This window comes from Telopea speciosissima, chromosome 6 (genome assembly GCF_018873765.1).
Source record: "Telopea speciosissima isolate NSW1024214 ecotype Mountain lineage chromosome 6, Tspe_v1, whole genome shotgun sequence".
Lineage (NCBI taxonomy): Eukaryota > Viridiplantae > Streptophyta > Magnoliopsida > Proteales > Proteaceae > Telopea > Telopea speciosissima.
In genome coordinates, this window is record NC_057921.1 from 61,890,846 (window position 1) to 61,911,090 (window position 20,245).

The 20,245-nt window shown below is 40.6% G+C and overlaps 1 protein-coding gene across 1 annotated transcript in view; it reads right to left on the reverse strand.

Annotated features, from left to right (window-relative positions):
- Nucleotides 1-1,024: 1,024 nt before the first annotated feature.
- LOC122663801 (cleavage and polyadenylation specificity factor subunit 1) overlaps nt 1,025-20,245 on the reverse strand; it is a 59,083-nt gene continuing 39,862 nt past the window's right edge. The window contains exons 16-26 of the mRNA XM_043859444.1: nt 18,591-18,787; nt 8,829-9,613; nt 8,095-8,175; nt 7,929-7,994; nt 7,732-7,809; nt 5,242-5,472; nt 4,897-5,028; nt 4,510-4,686; nt 3,765-3,950; nt 2,081-2,463; nt 1,025-1,699 (exon numbers count right to left, since the gene is read on the reverse strand). Of these exons, the coding sequence (XP_043715379.1) occupies nt 1,585-1,699; nt 2,081-2,463; nt 3,765-3,950; nt 4,510-4,686; nt 4,897-5,028; nt 5,242-5,472; nt 7,732-7,809; nt 7,929-7,994; nt 8,095-8,175; nt 8,829-9,613; nt 18,591-18,787 (2,431 nt within the window). The 3' untranslated portion in view covers nt 1,025-1,584. The remainder of the gene's footprint in view (nt 1,700-2,080; nt 2,464-3,764; nt 3,951-4,509; nt 4,687-4,896; nt 5,029-5,241; nt 5,473-7,731; nt 7,810-7,928; nt 7,995-8,094; nt 8,176-8,828; nt 9,614-18,590; nt 18,788-20,245) is intronic.

The following is a 20,245-nucleotide window of genomic DNA, read 5'->3' on the forward strand; positions in this document are numbered from 1 at the left end:
TTTTAAAAAGATAATTCAAGGGAAAAAGATTTGATCAAATTTTAGACTTCAATCATATTACTTGACCGATACTAGATTGGTGGTAAAAATTCTGGTGGGTAAAAAATGTATCAAATTATTGGGGACAAAATTGTCCAATATGGGCTGATATGTATTGATATCAGTTTAACCGGTGATCGATACCGATACCATGAAGTTTTATTTTGCCACTTGACATATGACACAAAACCTACCTTATAATCCATCTGACCAGCAAATTTCAACCTCATCCAACATGCCAAATAGCACAAATGAATGTGCCAACCATTGCAATATTAACTGGGTGACCCAACTAAAACACTTTTGGCCAGATTCGGAAGTACAATAAAGAAAAGACAGTTCACCCACACCATCTTAGGGTTCACAAACCCCTCCTAAGGTTTTGGTATGTTCCAAAATACCCTACCAATATCTTTTCCCACCCCTCGATGAATGGATCCCATTCACCGTGGGTGGAAAGAAACTCAGACCATAAAGAAAAATGAAAAATATTAGGGATAAACACAAAAAAAGATATTGCACAGCTCATCAAGGAAACCTTTCCTCAACAATTCAAATCATTGTCACAGAGATGTGATGTGGCAACTTGAGCTTCTGAATGGAAATTATAAACTGTTCGGATTGACCATTTATTAAATCTCAGAGCCAAGTTCATAAGAAAGACTTTGCACAACCCATCAAGAAGGCATTTACCCTTAGAATTTCTGGCTATCTATTTGTTTTCACACATCTTTCAGTAACTCCATTGAACCTAACAATTGACATGAGAACAAAGGACTCCAGAACTTCATGGAAAATATTAGAATCGTGTTACACGCTTAAAAGCACAAACCCTTACATAGATGAGTTCTTTATGATAAATATGTAGACTTGCTTTTCACTGATTTGCAAAATGAATGTGAATGTAATACAAATCCTTGCAAAGTGTATGTGAATGTATGTGACTTTTTTTTCCAAGTGGCCAGAAGTCAAGAAAGCACTGACATCATAGTCTACGCGCCCAGGTAGGACCCTGGCATCACTACCTTTGACACAACGGTCACCTGGTCCAACACACTATCATGGTGGCTACCAAATTGTTGCCCAAATAAGGGGCAACTGGTCCTCTAAAAGAAAGAACTAATCTGAATCAGAAAATCCACTTCTATGTGGTTTCACAATATCTGGAACAGATTCATTATACCAGATTAGAAGCAAAAGGGCCCAATGATAGAAGTGTAAATCAGTTTTAATTCCTAAAAGCACATAATCAGATGGCACTAGAACTGTGACCGAAATTAACCAATATTTGACCATTTCCACCGGTAACAGCTGGACGTTGCCATACCATGACCGGAAAAAATGCTTGAAGTCCTGCCCAGAACTTGTACTGCCAGTGTGGATTGGATCCGGTGTCATAGCAGATTAGTATTTGTCTATGGTTTAGACATGCTTCAGAAGCAATTCCTTTCATGTATACATCTGGAAGCATACACCTTGGACAATCCGACATCAAATTTCCCTTCATACATTCTGAGGAGCCGACAAACCGAGACCAGATGACTCTCACAAGAAGCTCATGCCAAGAGAAAGATCATTCAGGTTTGACAAGATTTGAGCACGGGTTGTGCCAATTTGATTAGCAATCTCCAGCTGCTCCTCCAATGGCAGCATCTCGTAACTGCAGAAACATGGGAATGCCTATTTAGATAGAATGGTGAGCTGATGGGTAAGTATCAGCCTAATGGAAACATGAGCAGTGTGCTTGGCTGCAGACTAAAGGAGAAATTATACAAGACCCAAAAAATTAAGTACATTTTTTTCCAGAAGACATTTCCACAGACAAACAGTCAAATAAGCTATTCTGATCAGGATAAATGCCCCTCAAATATGGCATCAAGAAAAATTAATTTGTCCAGGCTTGCACCATCAGAAGATGATCACTCTATAGACATTTAAACTGAAAAACAATTTAATTTTTGAGAGTGATTGGCTTCCTAAACACACCAAGGGAACTACTAACATTCCATAATTACTTGGAGAAAGGTAAGTAGAAACATACTGGCAGAGCAGCTCACAATCGACAATGTTGTCAGGGCCCGGCTTATGAGCTTTTCCGTTTGAACGGAACTGTCGAAAAGCTCTTGGATTCAAGCCAGCTACATGGGGAACAGCATCGACCAGCTTTCTCTGCAAACTCTGAAGCCTGCGGAAAGTAAGCTCCTCAACAGGTGCAACACAACCAAGGCTCCCATCAAGGGTACCAAATAATAGGGCAAAGCGATTCGTTTTTTCAGAGCCTGGGCCGCCACTCCTGTCAGAAGAAGTTGGGAGCATTTGCAAGCGCAAGAACTTCGTCACATGGGCACCAACGTGAAACTCAGCTCTGGATAGAAGCTTCTGCCCTTTCCAACTCTCCGACATCTTTGGTGCATAATAGAAGATCTGCACAACTTGCAACATGTTGGAATTGTTCCAGATGATCATGATGAGCAAGACAATACAGTAGACACAGCAAGCCAAATAGAAACAAAATAGTCGGACAATGCAATTGACACCTAATTGCAGCTACTAAAGAAGTTCTATGACACAAAGTGGTTAATATATAGATTTCAGAGATCTATATGCTTTTAAGGCATACTTATTCCAGCAGAATAACATGTTCTTGATTTAAGTGATGAGAATGATGCTATCGTCAGGTCATAACAATCCAGAAAGGCAAGCCTATAAGATAAGATACTTGTTGCAAGATAATAAATCCTTTACAGTTCCCATCTGTACTCAGAACATTTCATCAAGAAGATCCAACAACAAACTTATTTGTCTACAATAAAGATCTGTTTGCATGATGGTATCATGTAAGGACCTGCATTTTAATTACCTCGGACAAATGGGAGGAAGGATAAACTGAAACTCAATTTTCAGAAGAGATTTGGATGGAAAGGAATACCAAATATTGAGTCAGTGAGAATTCTGCAAAAGATAAGGTGGACAGCAACCAGAAGGGGCTTATTCAAACTAGGTTTTTCCAATGAAGACATCATCTGCCAAGGCATGGAACATTAACCTGATCACATTGAGGGAAGCCAGTGCCTGTTTGAGTAATAGCTATTGTCTGAAAACTTGTTCAAGATAAATATCTAACAATTGATAGAGTCAAGTACGGGCTTCAGTCTGTTACCAAATGCATGACGTGAGACCATGAGGAGGATGCCTAACATCTATTTGAGGACAACTTTTGGTTGTGAGGGATGTATGGTCATTCCTCAAGGGTTTTTGATGTCCAATGCATAGTTATCAAGGCATCCAAGCTCCTTGGTCGCCTAGACGGGCGCCTTGCTTTTTGGACCCTCTCCAACGCCATGGTCTCCTTGCCACCTTGATAACTATGGTCCAATGGGAATCACATAAAGAAATTAAAAAAATCATCATTCTATCTATAACATTTGGAGAGATTTTGAGGACGTGCCTAGAGAATTCTGTGAAGATGAGTTTCAGTACATTTTATGAAACTGAAGATAGAAATACTTTTGTCCATATCTATCTTTTATGTATTAAGTGCATGGTTGTCTATGTGATAGTATCGTTGTACAGATTCTTGGAGATTGATCGATAAGAATTTGTTACCACCCCCACACCCCCCCCCCCCCCAAAAAAAAAGATTTTATACCATACAGCAAGCTAGATTTGTACATACTCCAGTATACAATCGGTGACAATGGGGGGCATAAAAATCAGATGCTCACCTGAACATTTTTTTGTTCATCTGCCACCACCAAACTCAAAGTAGTTCCATCAATCAAAAACTCTGTGGTGAAACAATCAAGATTACCAAAATCTTTGGCCAGTAAGCTCAATTGAGCACCTTGTTCCTTCCAACTAAGAAAGTAAATGCTTTTGTGAATGTCACCAAGCAGAATAAAATTCTTGACCTGCAAAAGTATTTAACGGCATGATAAGGATTTCATTAACGCATCTCAACATATACATTAGTACCCCAAGGGAAGAAAGCACTGCATAATGTGTACAAAACAATGATCATCTCTCTCTCTATATAGACGTGGGTTCAATTCCTGTCGTTCGCCCATCAATAAATGGACCATTTGTTATGGAGACACAAAAACAAACCTTTCCCAACAAGAAAATAATTTTTTCTGCAAGAGTAATCTCGAGGCTCTCAAACGCATCCAAGCAATTGGTATCTCTCTCTCTCTCTCTCTTTCTCATATATATATATACCCTCGGCTCCCGCCACTGCAGGGTTTGGGAAGGGTCATAATGTATGCAGACTAACCCATTCTTTCGCAAAGAGGCTGTTTCCAGACTTGAACCCATGACCACTTGGTCACAATGGAGCAACCTTACCGTTGCACCAAGACCTGCCCTCATATATATATATGAGGGCAGAGAGAGAGAGAGGTAATAAGCTTTGTTTCAAACTCAGAGAGAAGAAAAAGAAAGGAATCAAGGTCATGGAAGGGATACACTCACAATATTTAAGCTCACAACATACAGTGGTGGTGCATCATAAAATGCAACACCATTCAACTCAGTACCAGTCCACTTGTGCAAGATGATTTTAGGGCCAGATGCAATCAGCAAATGACCTTGAAGTGAGGCTAAAGCAGAGATAGCTCCTTTCAATTCTTTTGTATAAACCTCAGAAACCTGGTCAGAAAAATGAGAAGAAAAGGTAAACAACAATTAGCAACACTCACCAGAGTCCACAGGCAACACTTCCACTTTGATGAGACAAGCAAAAGGAATAAATTTCTTTAAGTAAGCATCCGAAAGAAAAAAAAAAAAAAAAAAAAAAGGGAGGTGGGGGGGGGAGAAGTGGATTTAAGGAATAAGATAAAAAGAAATCCACACAGATACCAAAGTTTGAGGATTATCAGTATTTCTTCCAATTGAATATAGAAGCACGCGTCCTCTCGCAGCCACATCTTCTCCTTGCACATATGCCGTCCCAACGGCCAAAAGTGTTTCATTTTCTTTTGTGGTGGTATTCTGAAAGGGTAAAACAAGACAACTGGTTAGCCGATCCAATCATGCTCTTCTTCTTGTTGTTTTAAATTAAGCACAAGAGACAAGACAGAAGTAGAAAGGTGCATATGCGTTTCACTATAGTATTGGAAAATGTGCTCAATCATTTAGAGAAAAAAGAAGAATGTCAAAGATCAAGAACCAAGTATTAATACAGAAATTGTCAAGAAAACTTACAAATAACGTAACCATTCGTACAGTTAGTGCATTTTCAGAACTTTGCATTGAAATTGTAGCCTTTGTTTGCCAGGGGCCACCAGATTTTTCTGGTTCCAAAATCCGAATCTCAAATTCATCCACAGTGTAGGTCCTATGAAGGTCATCAGAATTTAGGCCATCGTGCTCTACTTGATTTCCACCTTCTTGATCAACAAGAGATGAAAGGACTTGATTCAGTGGCTTAACAACCTGCAGAAACAGAATAAAACTCAGTAGCAGCCACAAAATATTGTCTAAAAAATTACAAACAGCTACAAAGCTTAGGGCCTTCATCAGTAACTAGGCAAAATATTGTACCAGCCTTGTTTAGAAATGCTTGCAACCAGGGTTTATATGCTTTAGTACACAAAGCAATATGATGCACGAGCAGTTCTTTGGACCGGGCCAAACCTGTTTGAGAACTCAGACTGAGAACCGGGTCTGATTGGGTTTTGTGGTCTAGTAGGATACTTAGGATTTTATTTATTTTTATTGGGATAATCATATTATCTTTATTTGGGTAGGCTAAATAGGTTTCCTTTGTTAGTTGGCTTTTTCTTCTTTTATATAGCTTGTACCTAGGATGAAATTTCAGAATGGAGATTGAAGAAAATGGAATTGTGAGTTGTTTGGTTGAAGCCTGTGTGGCTAATGCAATCCCTCCCCCCCCCCCCCCTTCCCCTCTCATCTCTTCTTCTCTTCCCTTCCCCTGCTATACGTACTTCTTCCTCCTCCTTTCTTTTATTCCATTCTTGTCTATCTTTTTCTATCCTGGTTTCCCTTTGAGTTCCCAAACCCATTCCCTTGGTACCCTGTTCCAGCTGTACCTAACAGTCCCTCTTTTTGGTTTCGATCTATCTCATCTCTCTCCTTCTCTCTCTATGATTTTGGATGTGAGTATCTAAAACCTAAACAATCCAAACTCTTGAATCTCATTCCCCCCAAGCCCTTTTCTGTTGGGAGTCATAGGTCTGCAAATGAAACCAGATCTAAACCTACCACCAGTTCGTCTTCTCTTGCTGTTTGAGTGAATAAGAATTGCACTTAAGAAGGTAGTTCATTAGGATACTTACTGATACTCCCAGGTTGACAATGATAGGGGGGTGGATTAGGGTTGCAAAAATTCTTTCCTAATTTTCATAAAAAAAATCTCATCTTAACCATTGTGTCCACATTATACCATTCAGCAAACACAGCCAGCCCCAATCCAGTATTTATTACATCCCTAAGCTTCTCAATCTCTTCTTCAAAATATTCATCCTCAAGATCCACCATCATGAGTGTCCCTTACTGCCAAGCATCAAAGCATGTAAGAGGTCAACCTAGTGTTTCAACATGGTAGCCAGCATCTCTCAACATGTTGAAAATAATATGGAAGTTGGTATGCAGGTGTTCTCCATGCCAGTCAAGGATGTCGTTGCAAACATCCAAAGAGTCTTTTGGGATATATCCAAGAGGATATTTGATACTGTAGAATTGATCGCACATCATTCGTTTTGACCTTGGAGGGGTTTGAACCACTTTTAGCTTCAGCTGAAGCACACAAGTACTATCCCTTACTTAACACCTTCATCCTTGATTTGCATATGCAGTCCAACATAACCAGTCCAAGGCCAGATGACTTCTGAGTAGGTGAGAAGCAGGTCGTCGATTGTCGCCGAAGTGAGAAGCAGGTCGTCGGTTGTTGCCGGAGTGAAATGCAAGTCGTCGGTTGCCGCAGGTCGTAGGTTGTAGGTACTAACTCAGATCGTCGGTTGTTTAGTTGGGGAAGAAGATAAGGGTTTAAAAATGGTTTTTGTCTCAAGGATAGAAATGTCATATAAGGGCATTATCATCTTTTTTTTAATCAAACAGGCCGCCAAAACTTAACAGCAAATGACTAACAGACTGGCCCAGATTATAATTATTTTCTAAAAGTAAGGGATACACACGTAATTTTAGAGAACGTAGGGGAGGGTCTTAAATATATGGTATATTCCAGGGAGGTCCATGTAATTTTCCCAAAAATAAAGAAAAAGAGGGGATGAACAATAAAGACGGGTATTGATCTAATTGACCAAAATGGGGTGTTCTTTTTATGTTTTTCCTTGCCGAAGTTCTACTCGAAGGTGAGTTAAACTGCACTACTCTCCCCAAATTATGCTCTCTTTTCTCCATACACTTCCAAACCCCCCCTGTTCTGATTCTTGTTTTCTGTTCATTTTTTTTTTTGTCCGCTTATTTTGTTCCAAGGAAAGTTTATCAAACTCGGGAGACAAAGAATTCATCAAGTCTGTGGTGCAACTGTTGTGTAATCCATGTTCACAGGTTTGGACACATGAATCACCCAGGGTAGGGACGAATCCTGGTAAAGTAGGTTTATCACATAGTTATGGTTGGATTGTTTGAAAACATATTTATGCCAGACGAGTGAAATAAGTAAATAATTCAACTGATTCTAATACAGGGTAAACTATGCAGCCCACTCACGGGAACCGAAACTATAAGAGGATATAAATTCTTCTCGGCAAAGTAGGTGACTTGATGCGGAGTGCCCTTCAAAGGAATCTGTCCAAATTAAAAAGGGGGGGGGGAGGGGGAAGAGCAAATGATTAAATGATGCTACAGTTACCACAAATATAGAAACAAGCACTCAAGAAAAAATGGAGTGAGAACAAACCACCCACTTTTTGAACTGGCCAATAGTTGTCATAGCTTGATACAGATGGAAGTTGACAAATTTTCAAGAAACCCTGAAACAGAAAAATTGATAATATGTAGGTCATTGTATATGTAAAGACAGTTGTGCTAAAAGCATCGACAAGATCAGATGCAAATGAAAAACTATACAACCTGTGAGGTAACATATATAAGCCCATGATTGCAATTTACATTGTGAAGAACCGTGAAGGCAACAATAGACCCATCACATAGCTGCAACATGGGGGAAAAGAGAAAAAATAAAAACAAAGAAAGATACAGTGAGGTCATAAAAAATTAAAGAAACTTTCTCTGAAAAGCGTAAACAGCAAAGCATCAGTTGAGCCATAAGGTCAAGGTCAATCTATGCAAAACAATCAGGTAGTAACATTAAAAAAAACGCAGTTCAGCATGTCAAGTAAATTATCACAGCCCATTCAAGTAAAGCCGCAATAAGAAAATCAAAGAAATAATAGTAGGAGAAAAAAAAAATGCAGTTCAGCATGTGATGTAGTCAAGAAAATTATCACAACCCATTCAAGTAAAGCCACAATAAGAAAATCAAAGAAATAATAGGAGTAAGAGTAAGAATGCGAGGACTGTGAGCACCAAAACCTAATATATCGTATGGCTAGAGTTCCTTTCAAGTTCATATATAGAGCAAGACATGCCACAAATCTGTAACTAGACTACATGGAAAATGTTGCTTTGTAATTTGTATTTGTGGTCTAGTGATGAGATAACTCTTAAATTTGAAGCAAACAATAATCTACATATTCATCAAATGAAGTGTAACACACATTAATATTTCGAATACAAAGTAAGTCCCTGCTTTGTGATGCTTTTAACAGAATCCACTTCTCATTGAGATATTTCAGCTGTCTTACCTGTGGATGGACTCGAAGCCTCTCCCTGCAGACCATGAACCAAGCTGGCCTTGCCCCACAAAGAAACAAACCTTGGTAACCCCCAACATTCTTGAAAATGGTGATTCTTTGGCATGGGCTCACCGCTGAAGCCTCTTCCCTCGTGAAGGTTTCCAAGGGAACACGAACAAATCTTAAATTTCTAAGCCTAGAAGAACTTATACCGCTAAGATCAACTGAGTTCTGTCCAGAAACTGCTTCTTCAGTTTTTGGTATAATTTCCTGTCCTTCATATAGGTAAGCATGGTAACAAAGCATTGTTCCATCAGTCAATATTCCAAAAAGAAATGGGCGGGTATGCTGCCCTGACCACCTATGCATCGCCAATTCAACAACTTTCATGTTCTGTACAGTTTCTTTCTTGATTTGCCCAGCCACTTCCTCGGAGTTCTTGTTCCTAGATAAATGAGGATCATTGGATGGTTCCCGGACAAAAGTATCTACTAGGAGGGATTTACCAGACACAAATTTATCCACAGAGAAAACACATTTGAAACTAGGCACATCAAAGATTTCAAGGGTACCGCTTTCATAACAAACCACACAGTATATATCACCCTGGTCATGTGCCCCATCAGCTCCATCAATGGACTCACCAACTCCAGTAGAAAGCCATGCATCTGTACTCGCTTTGCGAAGCCATGGCTCAGGTCCCTTATCATGATAAAGTGTACAGGAAGATATTGATTCCCTCAAACTTTCAAATATTGAAGGAATAGTAACAGAGACGGTGCAAGTTGAAGGATCTGCAAACATAATTCAAAGCAACAACAGCCAATAAGTACCAGTATAATGGCATTAAGGAACAGGATAAAACCTTAGTGGAATAGTTTGAAGAACATTTTGGACCTAAAGGAAAAAATCTGTACCTAATGAAATCAAGGACAGGCTTGCTATTCAGTGTATAGTCCAGATTTTTTTTTTTGTTGGGGTGGGGGGGGGGGAGAAGAGGAGTTAATGGCAGTTGTCAAGGTGTCCAGGCACCCTTTGCTGGAAGGGTGCCTTGGATGCTTAGGTGACACCTTGATATGTTGTTGGTGTCACCTTGATTTTCCCCCTCCTCCAATGCCTAGGATCTCTGTGACAACTATGGTTAATGGTGTACAAAGATCCAAAATATACGAGTGAGTATGGAGGTAAAAGAATACAGAGTAAGAACCCCCCCCCCCCACCCCCAAAAAAAAAAAAAAAACTCAATTTACCTAAGATTTCAAAAGCCACAGCAGATCTACTGATGTAAGATGGTTTTAAGATCCTACAAAGAGTAATGGGCCCAAAGATGACAATTCCTACTATGTCAAGGATAGGTTTTCTGTTTGCCATTCAATCTCACAGTCTAATGAATAGGGTTGATGGACGCAGTTGATGGAAATAAGAGAATAAGGGATGAAAACTGAAATTTTATCAAGAAACATTAGGAGTACCAAGAGGTATCTCAAGAACAAGAATGATTTCACATAATTCCACTCCTATAAAGAATAGAAAGATAACTACAAAATTATCAACTTAATTACTAAATTAACACACCTAATATGATTCCCATAACAACTATAGCAACTCCAATGAGTGTTTAACCTTCCCAAACAGAAACCTTAAAGAATAGAATACTAAGTTTTGTAATAAAGGCAGGCCTAAAATGACCATAGAAGAAGTTGTGAAGAAGGGCATGCATAGTTTAGGTCTTGTACCTACCTACCTAGTATGACCTCGGATAGAGCCTACTGGAGGGCAAGGATCCACATAGCAGACCCCATTTAGCTGAGATTCTCCTGACTTACTGGGCTGTGCCTCTTTCCTCTTACTTTCATCTTTCATTTTTCTTTTACTTTCCACCTTTCATTTGTCTCTTTCCTTTTTTTTTTTTATTTACTCATCTTATCCCCCAGCCCTCTTTTCCCATCTCTCCATTCCCCCCCTTGTTTAGACCTCAATTTTACTTTTTTTGTTGGATCCATGTAGCCGGCCCCATTAAGTTGGGATAAGGCTGAGTTTGTTGCTGTTGTACTCAGTGCACGAGGCTCCCGCCACTGCAGGGTCTGGCCATCTGGGGAGGGTCATATGTACGGAGCCTTACCCCTGCTTTCGCAATGAGGCTTATAATTGCAAAATCTTGCTCTCATTAGAAAGGTCAGAATTGTCAAGGTGTCCAGGTGCCTTTAGGATGCCAAGGCCATAGTTGTCAAGGCATGGCCTAGGCGTCAAGGCTTTTTCTTGGGTCCAAGGCGACAGCATGCCCTTTTGGCACTTCATTAGTTTATGTTGATTTATGTTTATTGTTTCGTTTTCTAATGAAAATGCTTACAGTATATCCTATGCTTTGTTTATTATATGTTGGTTCTCACCTATTAGGTCATTACTAGCATAATTATACAATATTGCATTGATATGGCTTCTATGTTGCATGCAAGCAATAATTGTCTAAAATTATCATTGCTATATTATGTAGTCATATACTACATGTCTAGGGCCCCGAGTCGATGCCTAGGTAGGCGCCCCTCCAATGCCTTGCGCCGCCTAGTCGCCATGACAACTATGGTCAAGACGAAGCCTCGCCTTACTAGAAGTAGGTAAGGCGACTGCCTTGGCTACCTCAGCATCGCCTTGGTCCGCCACGGTGGCTAGCGGGCACCTTATGCTGTTTTTTTTTTCGTAACATAATATAGATTCTTCGTTCTTCCCCTAACCTTTTTATTTGGCAATGTACAAGATTATAATGCTCGATATACATGAAATCATTGAATCTTAAACCTTGTTATACTGTTGACTGCTGTATCCGGTTATAACGTTATAGTTTATCGCTAGTTCTCTGCTAGAATCAATTCTGATCTTATGTGACATCAAATATGATTGAACTGAATTACAGAAGTATCTTCTTTGTTCAATTTATCTGACTGCTGGTTTTTACTGCTGATTTTTTTTATTGGCTGTTAATTTACTTATGATGTGTCTATACTAGATATATGGGATAGGGGGGAAAACAGTAGACAAGGCACCCCTCCACCGCCTTGGGTCACCTTGGCCCTTGATAACTATGGAAAAGGTAACATGATGAACTTTTGAAAGACAACAAAATAATGCTAAACAGATAAGTTGTCGATCCCCTAAAAGCTGAGCCAAAGTAGGGAAAATAAACAAAATAATGACACAAATACCGTACGCTTCTCTTGAACCTTTGATCTTACTCCCTATTTCTTCGGTTCTTCCTGGCTTGCAAAGCTGTGATTGCAGCCCCCGAGTGGATCTCCTAGAGGGGGAGGGGGGGGAGATTTAACTGAAGCGAGACGCACCTACATCATCTATTCCAACCCCCTCCCAAAAGAAAAAGGAAGGCCAAATCAAGGAACAACAGAACATCAAAAGTACCAAACCACAAGCTTTAAGGTGAGAAACCAGCTCTGAATTGCAATTTGCAAAATGGAAATCCTTGCACCCCTAGAACACAAAGTAACACAAACTGCTGAGTTAAATAAACCTCACACCCAAAATGTCTACAAAATTTTAATTGTTGAATGATGTACTCTCCTACTAATGGAACACAACAACCCTGCCCCCAGGTAATGAACTGTTTGATTGAAGTCTGTTCATCCCAAATTATTTTTTGGAGCTACAAATGAAAATTTTTCGTCTCTCAAGTTGTTATATGTTAAGAGGACCAGATTTAGAACTCGATGCTTGGATGATTAATCCATCCCAAGCACCTTCTTATTTATAAGAATAATTGAATAGTAAAATATGTACATGAGCAATGTGGGACTAAACCACATAATACAAAAACTAACAAAATAACAAAGAAAAGGTCCAGAATACCCCCACGGTATTCTGGCCATATATCTAACACTCCCCCTCAAGTTGGAGCATATATATCATGCATGCCCAACTTGACTAAGATAGGATGAAACAGCTTGCTACTCAGTCCCTTGGTGAACACATCAGCCAGTTGATCAGTAGACTTCACAAAAGGAACACAAATGAGGCCGGCCTCAACCTTCTCCTTGATGAAATGGCGGTCAACCTCCACGTGTTTAGTACGATCATGCTGGACAGGGTTATGAGCAATGCTAATGGCTGCTTTATTGTCACAATAAAGCATCATGGGAAGATGAATAGCAATACCGATATCCTGTAATAATCCTCTAAGCCATAGAAGTTCACAAATTCCTTGGGCCATCGCACGAAACTCGGCTTCAGCACTGGACCTGGCCACAACATTCTGCTTCTTGCTACGCCATGTGACAAGGTTCCCACCAACAAAGGAACAGTAACCAGAGATAGATTTCCTGTCAGGAGAACCAGCCCAATCGGCATCAGTATAGGCCTCAATATTAAGGTGACCCGTGGGAGATAGAAGGATTCCCTTTCCTGGAGCAGACTTCAAATATCTCAAAATACGACGGACTGCATCCATATGAGAGGAATAGGGATCATGCATGAACTGGCTCACCAAACTCACAGCAACTGCAATGTCAGGTCGTGTGTGAGAAAGGTAGATTAACTTGCCCACTAACCGCTGATAAATACCCTTGTCAACAGGCTCACCCTCTTTCTCCCTAAGTTTTGTAGTAGCTTCCATAGGAGTATCTCGAAGGATGATGACCTAGCAGCCCGTGTCGGTCAATAGATCAAGGACATATTTTCGTTGAGAAAAAAAGATGCCCTTTGAAGAGCGAGCAACTTCTATCCCTAGAAAATATTTCAGAGGACCAAGATCTTTGACCTCAAATTCACGGCCAAGGAGGAGCTTCAAATCCCTGATAGCATCACCATCATTACCAGTGACCACAATATCATCCACATAGACTATGAGAAGAGTTACCTTGTCACCAACTCGTCCGATAAACAAAGTGTGATCAGCATTACTCGCCTATAACTCTGCTGAAATCATAGTCTTGTGAAATCGCCAAACCATGCCCTAGGTATTGTTTCAGCCCATAAAGTGCACGCTTGATCTACTGACCTTGCCCTTGGTCCTGGTCATCAGAGAAGCCTGGTGGAATGTCCATATATACCTCCTCCTCAAGCTCCCCATGGAGGAAGGCATTCTTGACATCTAACTGTTGAAGATCCCACCCAAGATTTATAGCACAAGATAATAGCACCCGGACAGTGTTGAGCTTTGCCACTGGTGCAAAGGTCTCCTGATAGTCAACTCCATAAGTTTGAGTGAACCCCTTTGCAACCAGACGTGCCTTATATCGATCCACAGAACCATCAGCCTTCTGTTTGACCACGAAGACCCATCTACATCCAACTGGTTTCTTTCCCGGAGGAAGAGTCACAAGCTCCCATGTATTATTTTTATGTAGTGCTCTCATTTCTTCCAACATTGCTGCCTTCCACTTTCCATCTGTAGATGCTTCCTGCCAAGTTTTAGGAATCGAAACAGAAGAAAGAGAGGATACAAAAGCACGAAAAGATGGAGAAAGAGAGCTATAAGAAACAACACGAGATATGGGATGTAAAGTACAAGTCCTAGTACCTTTGCGGTGAGCAATAGGTAGGTCGGATGAAGAGGGATTACCAGGAGATGGAGGATCTGGATCTGGGGCCGGCAATTGGATAGGTATTGGTGCTAAAGGGGATTGCAACTACCCTCTGTTGGTTCTGCCCCTCGTGTAGGTGAGTATGTTGGAATTGTCAATTCTCTTCTGAAATGCACCAATAGTTCTCTGGACTGGAGTCAGCTCCCCCTGAAGAGGAACATTAACAACACTATTTTCTATGGTCTCCCCCTGTAAAGGATTCCCATTAGGTGAGGGAGGAACAGCCGGAGGAGTTGGGACATCATCCAAAGGAGGTTGGGCATCAGTCAAAGGAGGCTGGGCAGCAGCCAGAGGAACCTCTAGTGGAGGAATCTCAAAGGGCACATCTTCACTAGAACTCTCCCCTTGAAGAGGTGGTGAAGAATAATAAGAAAGGGTCTCATGGAAAACAACATCCATACTCACCAAGGTACGACGGGAAGGGGGATGGTAACACTTATAACCTTTCTGGGTTGGAGAATAACCCAAGAAAATACAACGGAGCCCACGAGGCTCAAGCTTGCCTGGAGATCTGGTATCCCTAGCATAACACACACACCCAAATACTTTGGGAGGGACAATAAAGGAGGAATGACCCAGTAAAATATCAGAGGGGGTACGGGAATTAAGAACCCGAGAAGGGAGCCTATTGATAAGATAGGCGGCAGTGAGAACCGCATCCCCCCAATATTGAGAAGGAACATTCCTCCCAAACATCAAAGCCCGGGCCATTTCCAACAAATGACGGTTTTTCCTTTCTGCCACACCATTTCAGGCGGGGTATCAACACAACTAGTTTGGTGAATGATGCCATGATCAGCCAAATATTTTGAAATTGTGATTCAGTAAACTCGGTTCCATTATCACTTCTCAATATTTGGAGAGTAGCCTGGAACTGAGTTTGAATCAGCTTATGAAAATGCTGAAAACATGAGAAAACCTGATTTTTAGTGTGCAAAAGATATACCCAAGTGTTCCGAGAATGACAATCAATAAAAGAGACAAACCAGCGATGACCAGAAATAGAGGGCTTGCGACTAGGGCCCCAAACATCAGAATGTACCAAATTAAAGCAAGAAGAACTCCTTTTATTTGAAATAGGATAATTTGAACGTGTCTGTTTGGCCAGAACACAAGCCTCACAAAAAAAGTCATCATTAGTATGTAGGGTGACCAAACGAGGAAATAAATGAGCTAAAATTCCTAAAGGGGGTGACCTAACCGAGAGTGCCACTGGTAAAGTTGAAGAGACCAAGGAGTTCGATGCGGCGGAGAAGGCAAAGGTGGTGGAGAGAAGCGACCGTCATCAAGCGGTACAAGCCACCATGCACTTTACCCAATCCAATCGTCTTCCCGCAGGCCGATCCGAAACACACAATGAGAGGGAAAAAAAGTGACTTTGCAGTTAAGATCACGAGTAATACTACTAATGGAAAGAAGGTTAGTAGTAAAATTAGGAATATGTAAAACAGAAGACAAAGGAAGAGAGGAAGTGCAGTTGATGAGTCCTTTTCCAGATATTGAAGAAAGGGACCCATCAGCCACTTTGACCTTATCTTTCCCAGAAGTGGGAGAATATCTGTGAAACAGACTAGAGGAACCGGTCATATGATCTGTAGCTCCAGAATCTATGATCCAAGGATGGGAAGCCACAGAAGCACAATGACCTACAAATGGAATACCTGACCGGGCAAAATGTGAACCTGAAGGAGCTGAGGAATTGGCAGTAGCTGATGTAGTAGAGGCAGCCGCAGCGGAAGTCCTGAGCATACGAAGGAGGGCCTGTAGATCATCCTGGGATAGACCGGTGTCGATGCGGGAGTTGCGATGTGATCTCGATCGATGGGCCTTGGTCTTTGTCTTTATCTTTGTCTTGGCAGCCCTTTTAGCTTCAAAATCAGCGGGTTTCCCATGAAGTTTCCAACACTTCTCCTTGGTGTGGTAAGGTTTGTGACAGTACTCACAAACAACAGACCCTGTAGTAGAATCACCAAGAGAAGCAATGCCACTAGGTGTAGGAGTGGCAGGGGCAGCAGCTTGGAGAGCTGATCTGTCAGTAATAGGAGGGTGCAACATGGCAGCCCTACGGTTTTCTTCAGAGGAGACGAGGGCATAGGACTGTTCAAGTGTGGGAAAAGGCTTGTGACCCAACACTTGAACCCGAATCTGATCATACTCCACATTTAATCCTGCCAAGAAATCATAAACCCTGATCTTGTCCATGTGTTGCTTATAAGAAGTAATATCTGCAGCTGTACTTGGGTGAAAATCAGAAAAATGGTCCAATTGTTGCCAAAGGCTGCGCAAGGTAGCATAGTATTTGGAGACTGTCAATTCTCCCTGAGTAGTGTGAAGGACCTTCTTCCTAATTTCATATACCTGGGCATCATTGCCAAGCTGTCCATAAGTCTCCTTGCAAGCAGCCCAAATTTCTGAGGCTGTATCAAGAAGAAGAAAATTGTGTTGTAGATCTGTAACCATAGAACCAATCAAGTAGGACATAAGAACTCCATTGTTGGCAAGCCACTTGTCTTGAGCAGCCCCAACCTCAGTAGGCATAGGAGTGGATCCCCTAATATGACCAGTAAGGCCACGGCCAGCAATGGCAAAGGAGGCAGACCTAGACCAAAGTAGGTAATTGGTGCCATCCAACTTGATTGGATTTGGAGAGAAAGTATGATACTCTGGTTTGCTGTTTCCATCACCAACATAAGTAGCAGTCGAATCCATAGAGTCACCCATGGAGACAGTGAAGAATCCCAAATCGGAGAAGAGGGCTGTTGTGAAGAGAAAGCCAAGAACACCTCCAAGTTAAGGGCTGAAATTGCTGAAATCGATAAGATGATATGAGGCCTGGAAAATGACTGTGTGAGGCTGAAATTGCAGTCGAAGTACACTTGAACAGATGTGAAGCACTCCTCAAAAAATCAGAATTAACTGATAAGTGGAACCCCAAGATCGACAATTGTCAGGGTTTTGAAAAAAACCCTGAAAGTGTGAAGAGATATCGATCTTGAGGGCTGGAACTTGATGTAGCTTGATGTAGGTGCTGGAATACTGATCGCCGCAGTCCGAAGCTCCAATATAGTGAACAAAATCCTTGTAATATAGTGTGAATCTGTCCAATGAAGGCTGAAGTCTTCAATATTCGCAGCAAAGGAGTGCAGCACCTTATCGATCAATTCTTCATATCATGGGATGAGGTAAAGGAGGGCAGCAGCTGGATCAATTGATCACCTCATCAGTGCTGCCCTATGGGACAGAGAAGAACAAAACGAAACAAAGGGAAGAAGAGAAGAAAAGAGAAGAGAAAGGGAGAAAGATCGAGAATTAGAGAGGGAAGGAGATCGTGGATTGCAATCTGAGTTCTAATCCAGCTCTGATACCATGTTAAGAGGACCAGATTTAGAACTCGATGCTTGGATGATTAATCCATCCCAAGCACCTTCTTATTTATAAGAATAATTGAATAGTAAAATATGTACATGAGCAATGTGGGACTAAACCACATAATACAAAAACTAACAAAATAACAAAGAAAAGGTCCAGAATACCCCCACGGTATTCTGGCCATATATCTAACATTATATGTTCCATAGGCGGTTTTATAAATAGAATGATTGGAGAGAAATAAATTAGTATACAATTTTGTATTACATGCCAGAAGAGTCATACTGTTCTGTTAAATTCCATATCAGTATTGATTTGGTTCATTCTTTCGGCAGTTAATCCTACCAAATGTTTCAATGGGTCCGTCTGCTTGATTAGCTTTCTTGCCCCCATCCCCAACTCTTTCCCCATTTTTGTGATTGAAACCCAAGATACAAAAAATATATATGCAATGAGTTGATGTCAGAGAATATATTTAAGGGAACTAATGAATCTAGGACTTTGAAAATTGAAAATAATTTGTATTCACATTTATAAATTAAATTTTACTCCAACAAAGTACCCCTTCCCCCCAAAAAAATGCTCACTTCAACAGAGAAAAGGGGGAGAAAATAAATAAACAAGACAGTTGGATAAAGGATGTTCATGCTAACGCCTTCCAAGTTCCAAGATGAAGTATTAATATAAGATACTAAATAGTGTCCACGATATAAAGGTTCAAATATTTAAGCAACCACATGGGAAGGCAAGATCTGTATGTTACACATAGCATGCATAATCATTACAAATCATAAATCCATTAGATCACACATACCTCCAACAAGAAGTCGAATACTTCCATCACTCATTCTTAGCAAAACATATGGATCAGCTATAGAAACCGATGATACTGCTGAACTTTCAGCATTTGAGCTTGATTCAGAATTAGGGACTCCTAGGCTTAAGTCTTGAGTCATGTAGGAACCATCAAGAATACGAGCACCACGCGCGAACACCTGGATAACTCGGCGCCTAGAAAGTTCATGCAAGGTAAGTCACAAAAGCTCTCTGCATTTATCATTAACATAAATTACACCATTCCTCTGACCCTTAGTATCAATTAAGAAATGCAAATACTTGGCACATAAAAGAAAATGATGATAAGATAAAAAGGAACACAAAAAAAAAAAAATTTGGGTGCAGGAGGCTATCCTAGGAAATGTATGGAATTGAAATTACACATAACAAATGACATTCTTAGTGAACATTAAAAATATATATATATATAACCAAGAGCCATATAGAGGTAAAAAGTACAAACAACTTAGGGCATGTATGACAATGTTTCTGTTCAGCGGGAGTGTTTCTGAGCCAGAAGGTTTTTTTTTCCATTCTTGGGGAGTACTTCTGTGGGGAACAAATGCGTTTGGTAAGTATTTCTGTATCAGAGAAGAAACAGAATCGTGTTTGTAAGGCATAATTGGGAGAAAGAGATCAGAGACGCCACCATTGGTGCAAACGGTGCAATAGCTTCAGTTAGGGGAAAGCCCAAAAGAGCATAACCAAATGATTGCTTAGCCAGTGATGGATTTCACACTACAGAATGGATCGAGGAAGTAAGGACGTTTCCAATGCCGACTAATTATCCATTTGATGGACCACACCCAAGATCCAATTGAAGCAGGAATCAATTCAAACATTCAAAACGATCAAATAGCTAAAAGGGAAAATGATGTGAAACACTTGGACCAGATGTCTTTTCATAACACAATTGGGTTTCACATTCGCAAGCTTACATAATTACTGAGGAAAAATCAAAGAAGTGAGAGAAAGAAAGGAAGAGCATCTCGTGTTTCTGCTTTGAACCTCTTTATAAACAAAAAAACCTGTACTTCAAGCCTTTCAGCTTTGAACTCGTCTATGGCTTTCAAATTCAAAATAAACTTCTTTTCTACCCTTTCAGATTTCAAATTCCTTGGTACAATCTATTCTTTTCTACCCTTTCACTTCTTCGTCTTCTTCGCTTCCAGCGACTCCTCTTCTCCTTTTTTTTTATAGGTAATATTCAGTTATTCACAGGCCTTGCAGGCTTGCACAGAGTCACAGAGGGGTTTTTTTTTCTTTTTTCTTCTTCTTGCCTTGCAGACTTGCACACAGTCACAGAGAGGGTTTTTTTTTTCTTTCTTTCTTCTTCCCTTGCACATGACCACACACACACACACAGACAGAGGGAGAGAGTCGTGAGACAAAGCAGGGGGGTATTTGTAGAAAACCTAGGACCTGTAACCAGTAACTTGAGAGAGAAGAAAAGATGAGGAAGAGGAGAGAACTGTTAAACTTATCAGTCTCCCTCATAATGCTTGTAATTATAATCTCAGATTACAATAGAAAGGGGAACTCCTGATCAGATTAGGAATTCCTAATCATGATAGGATTCCAAGTTACAATAGGAAAAGAACTAGAACTAACAACTCAAACTGAAACTAAGAC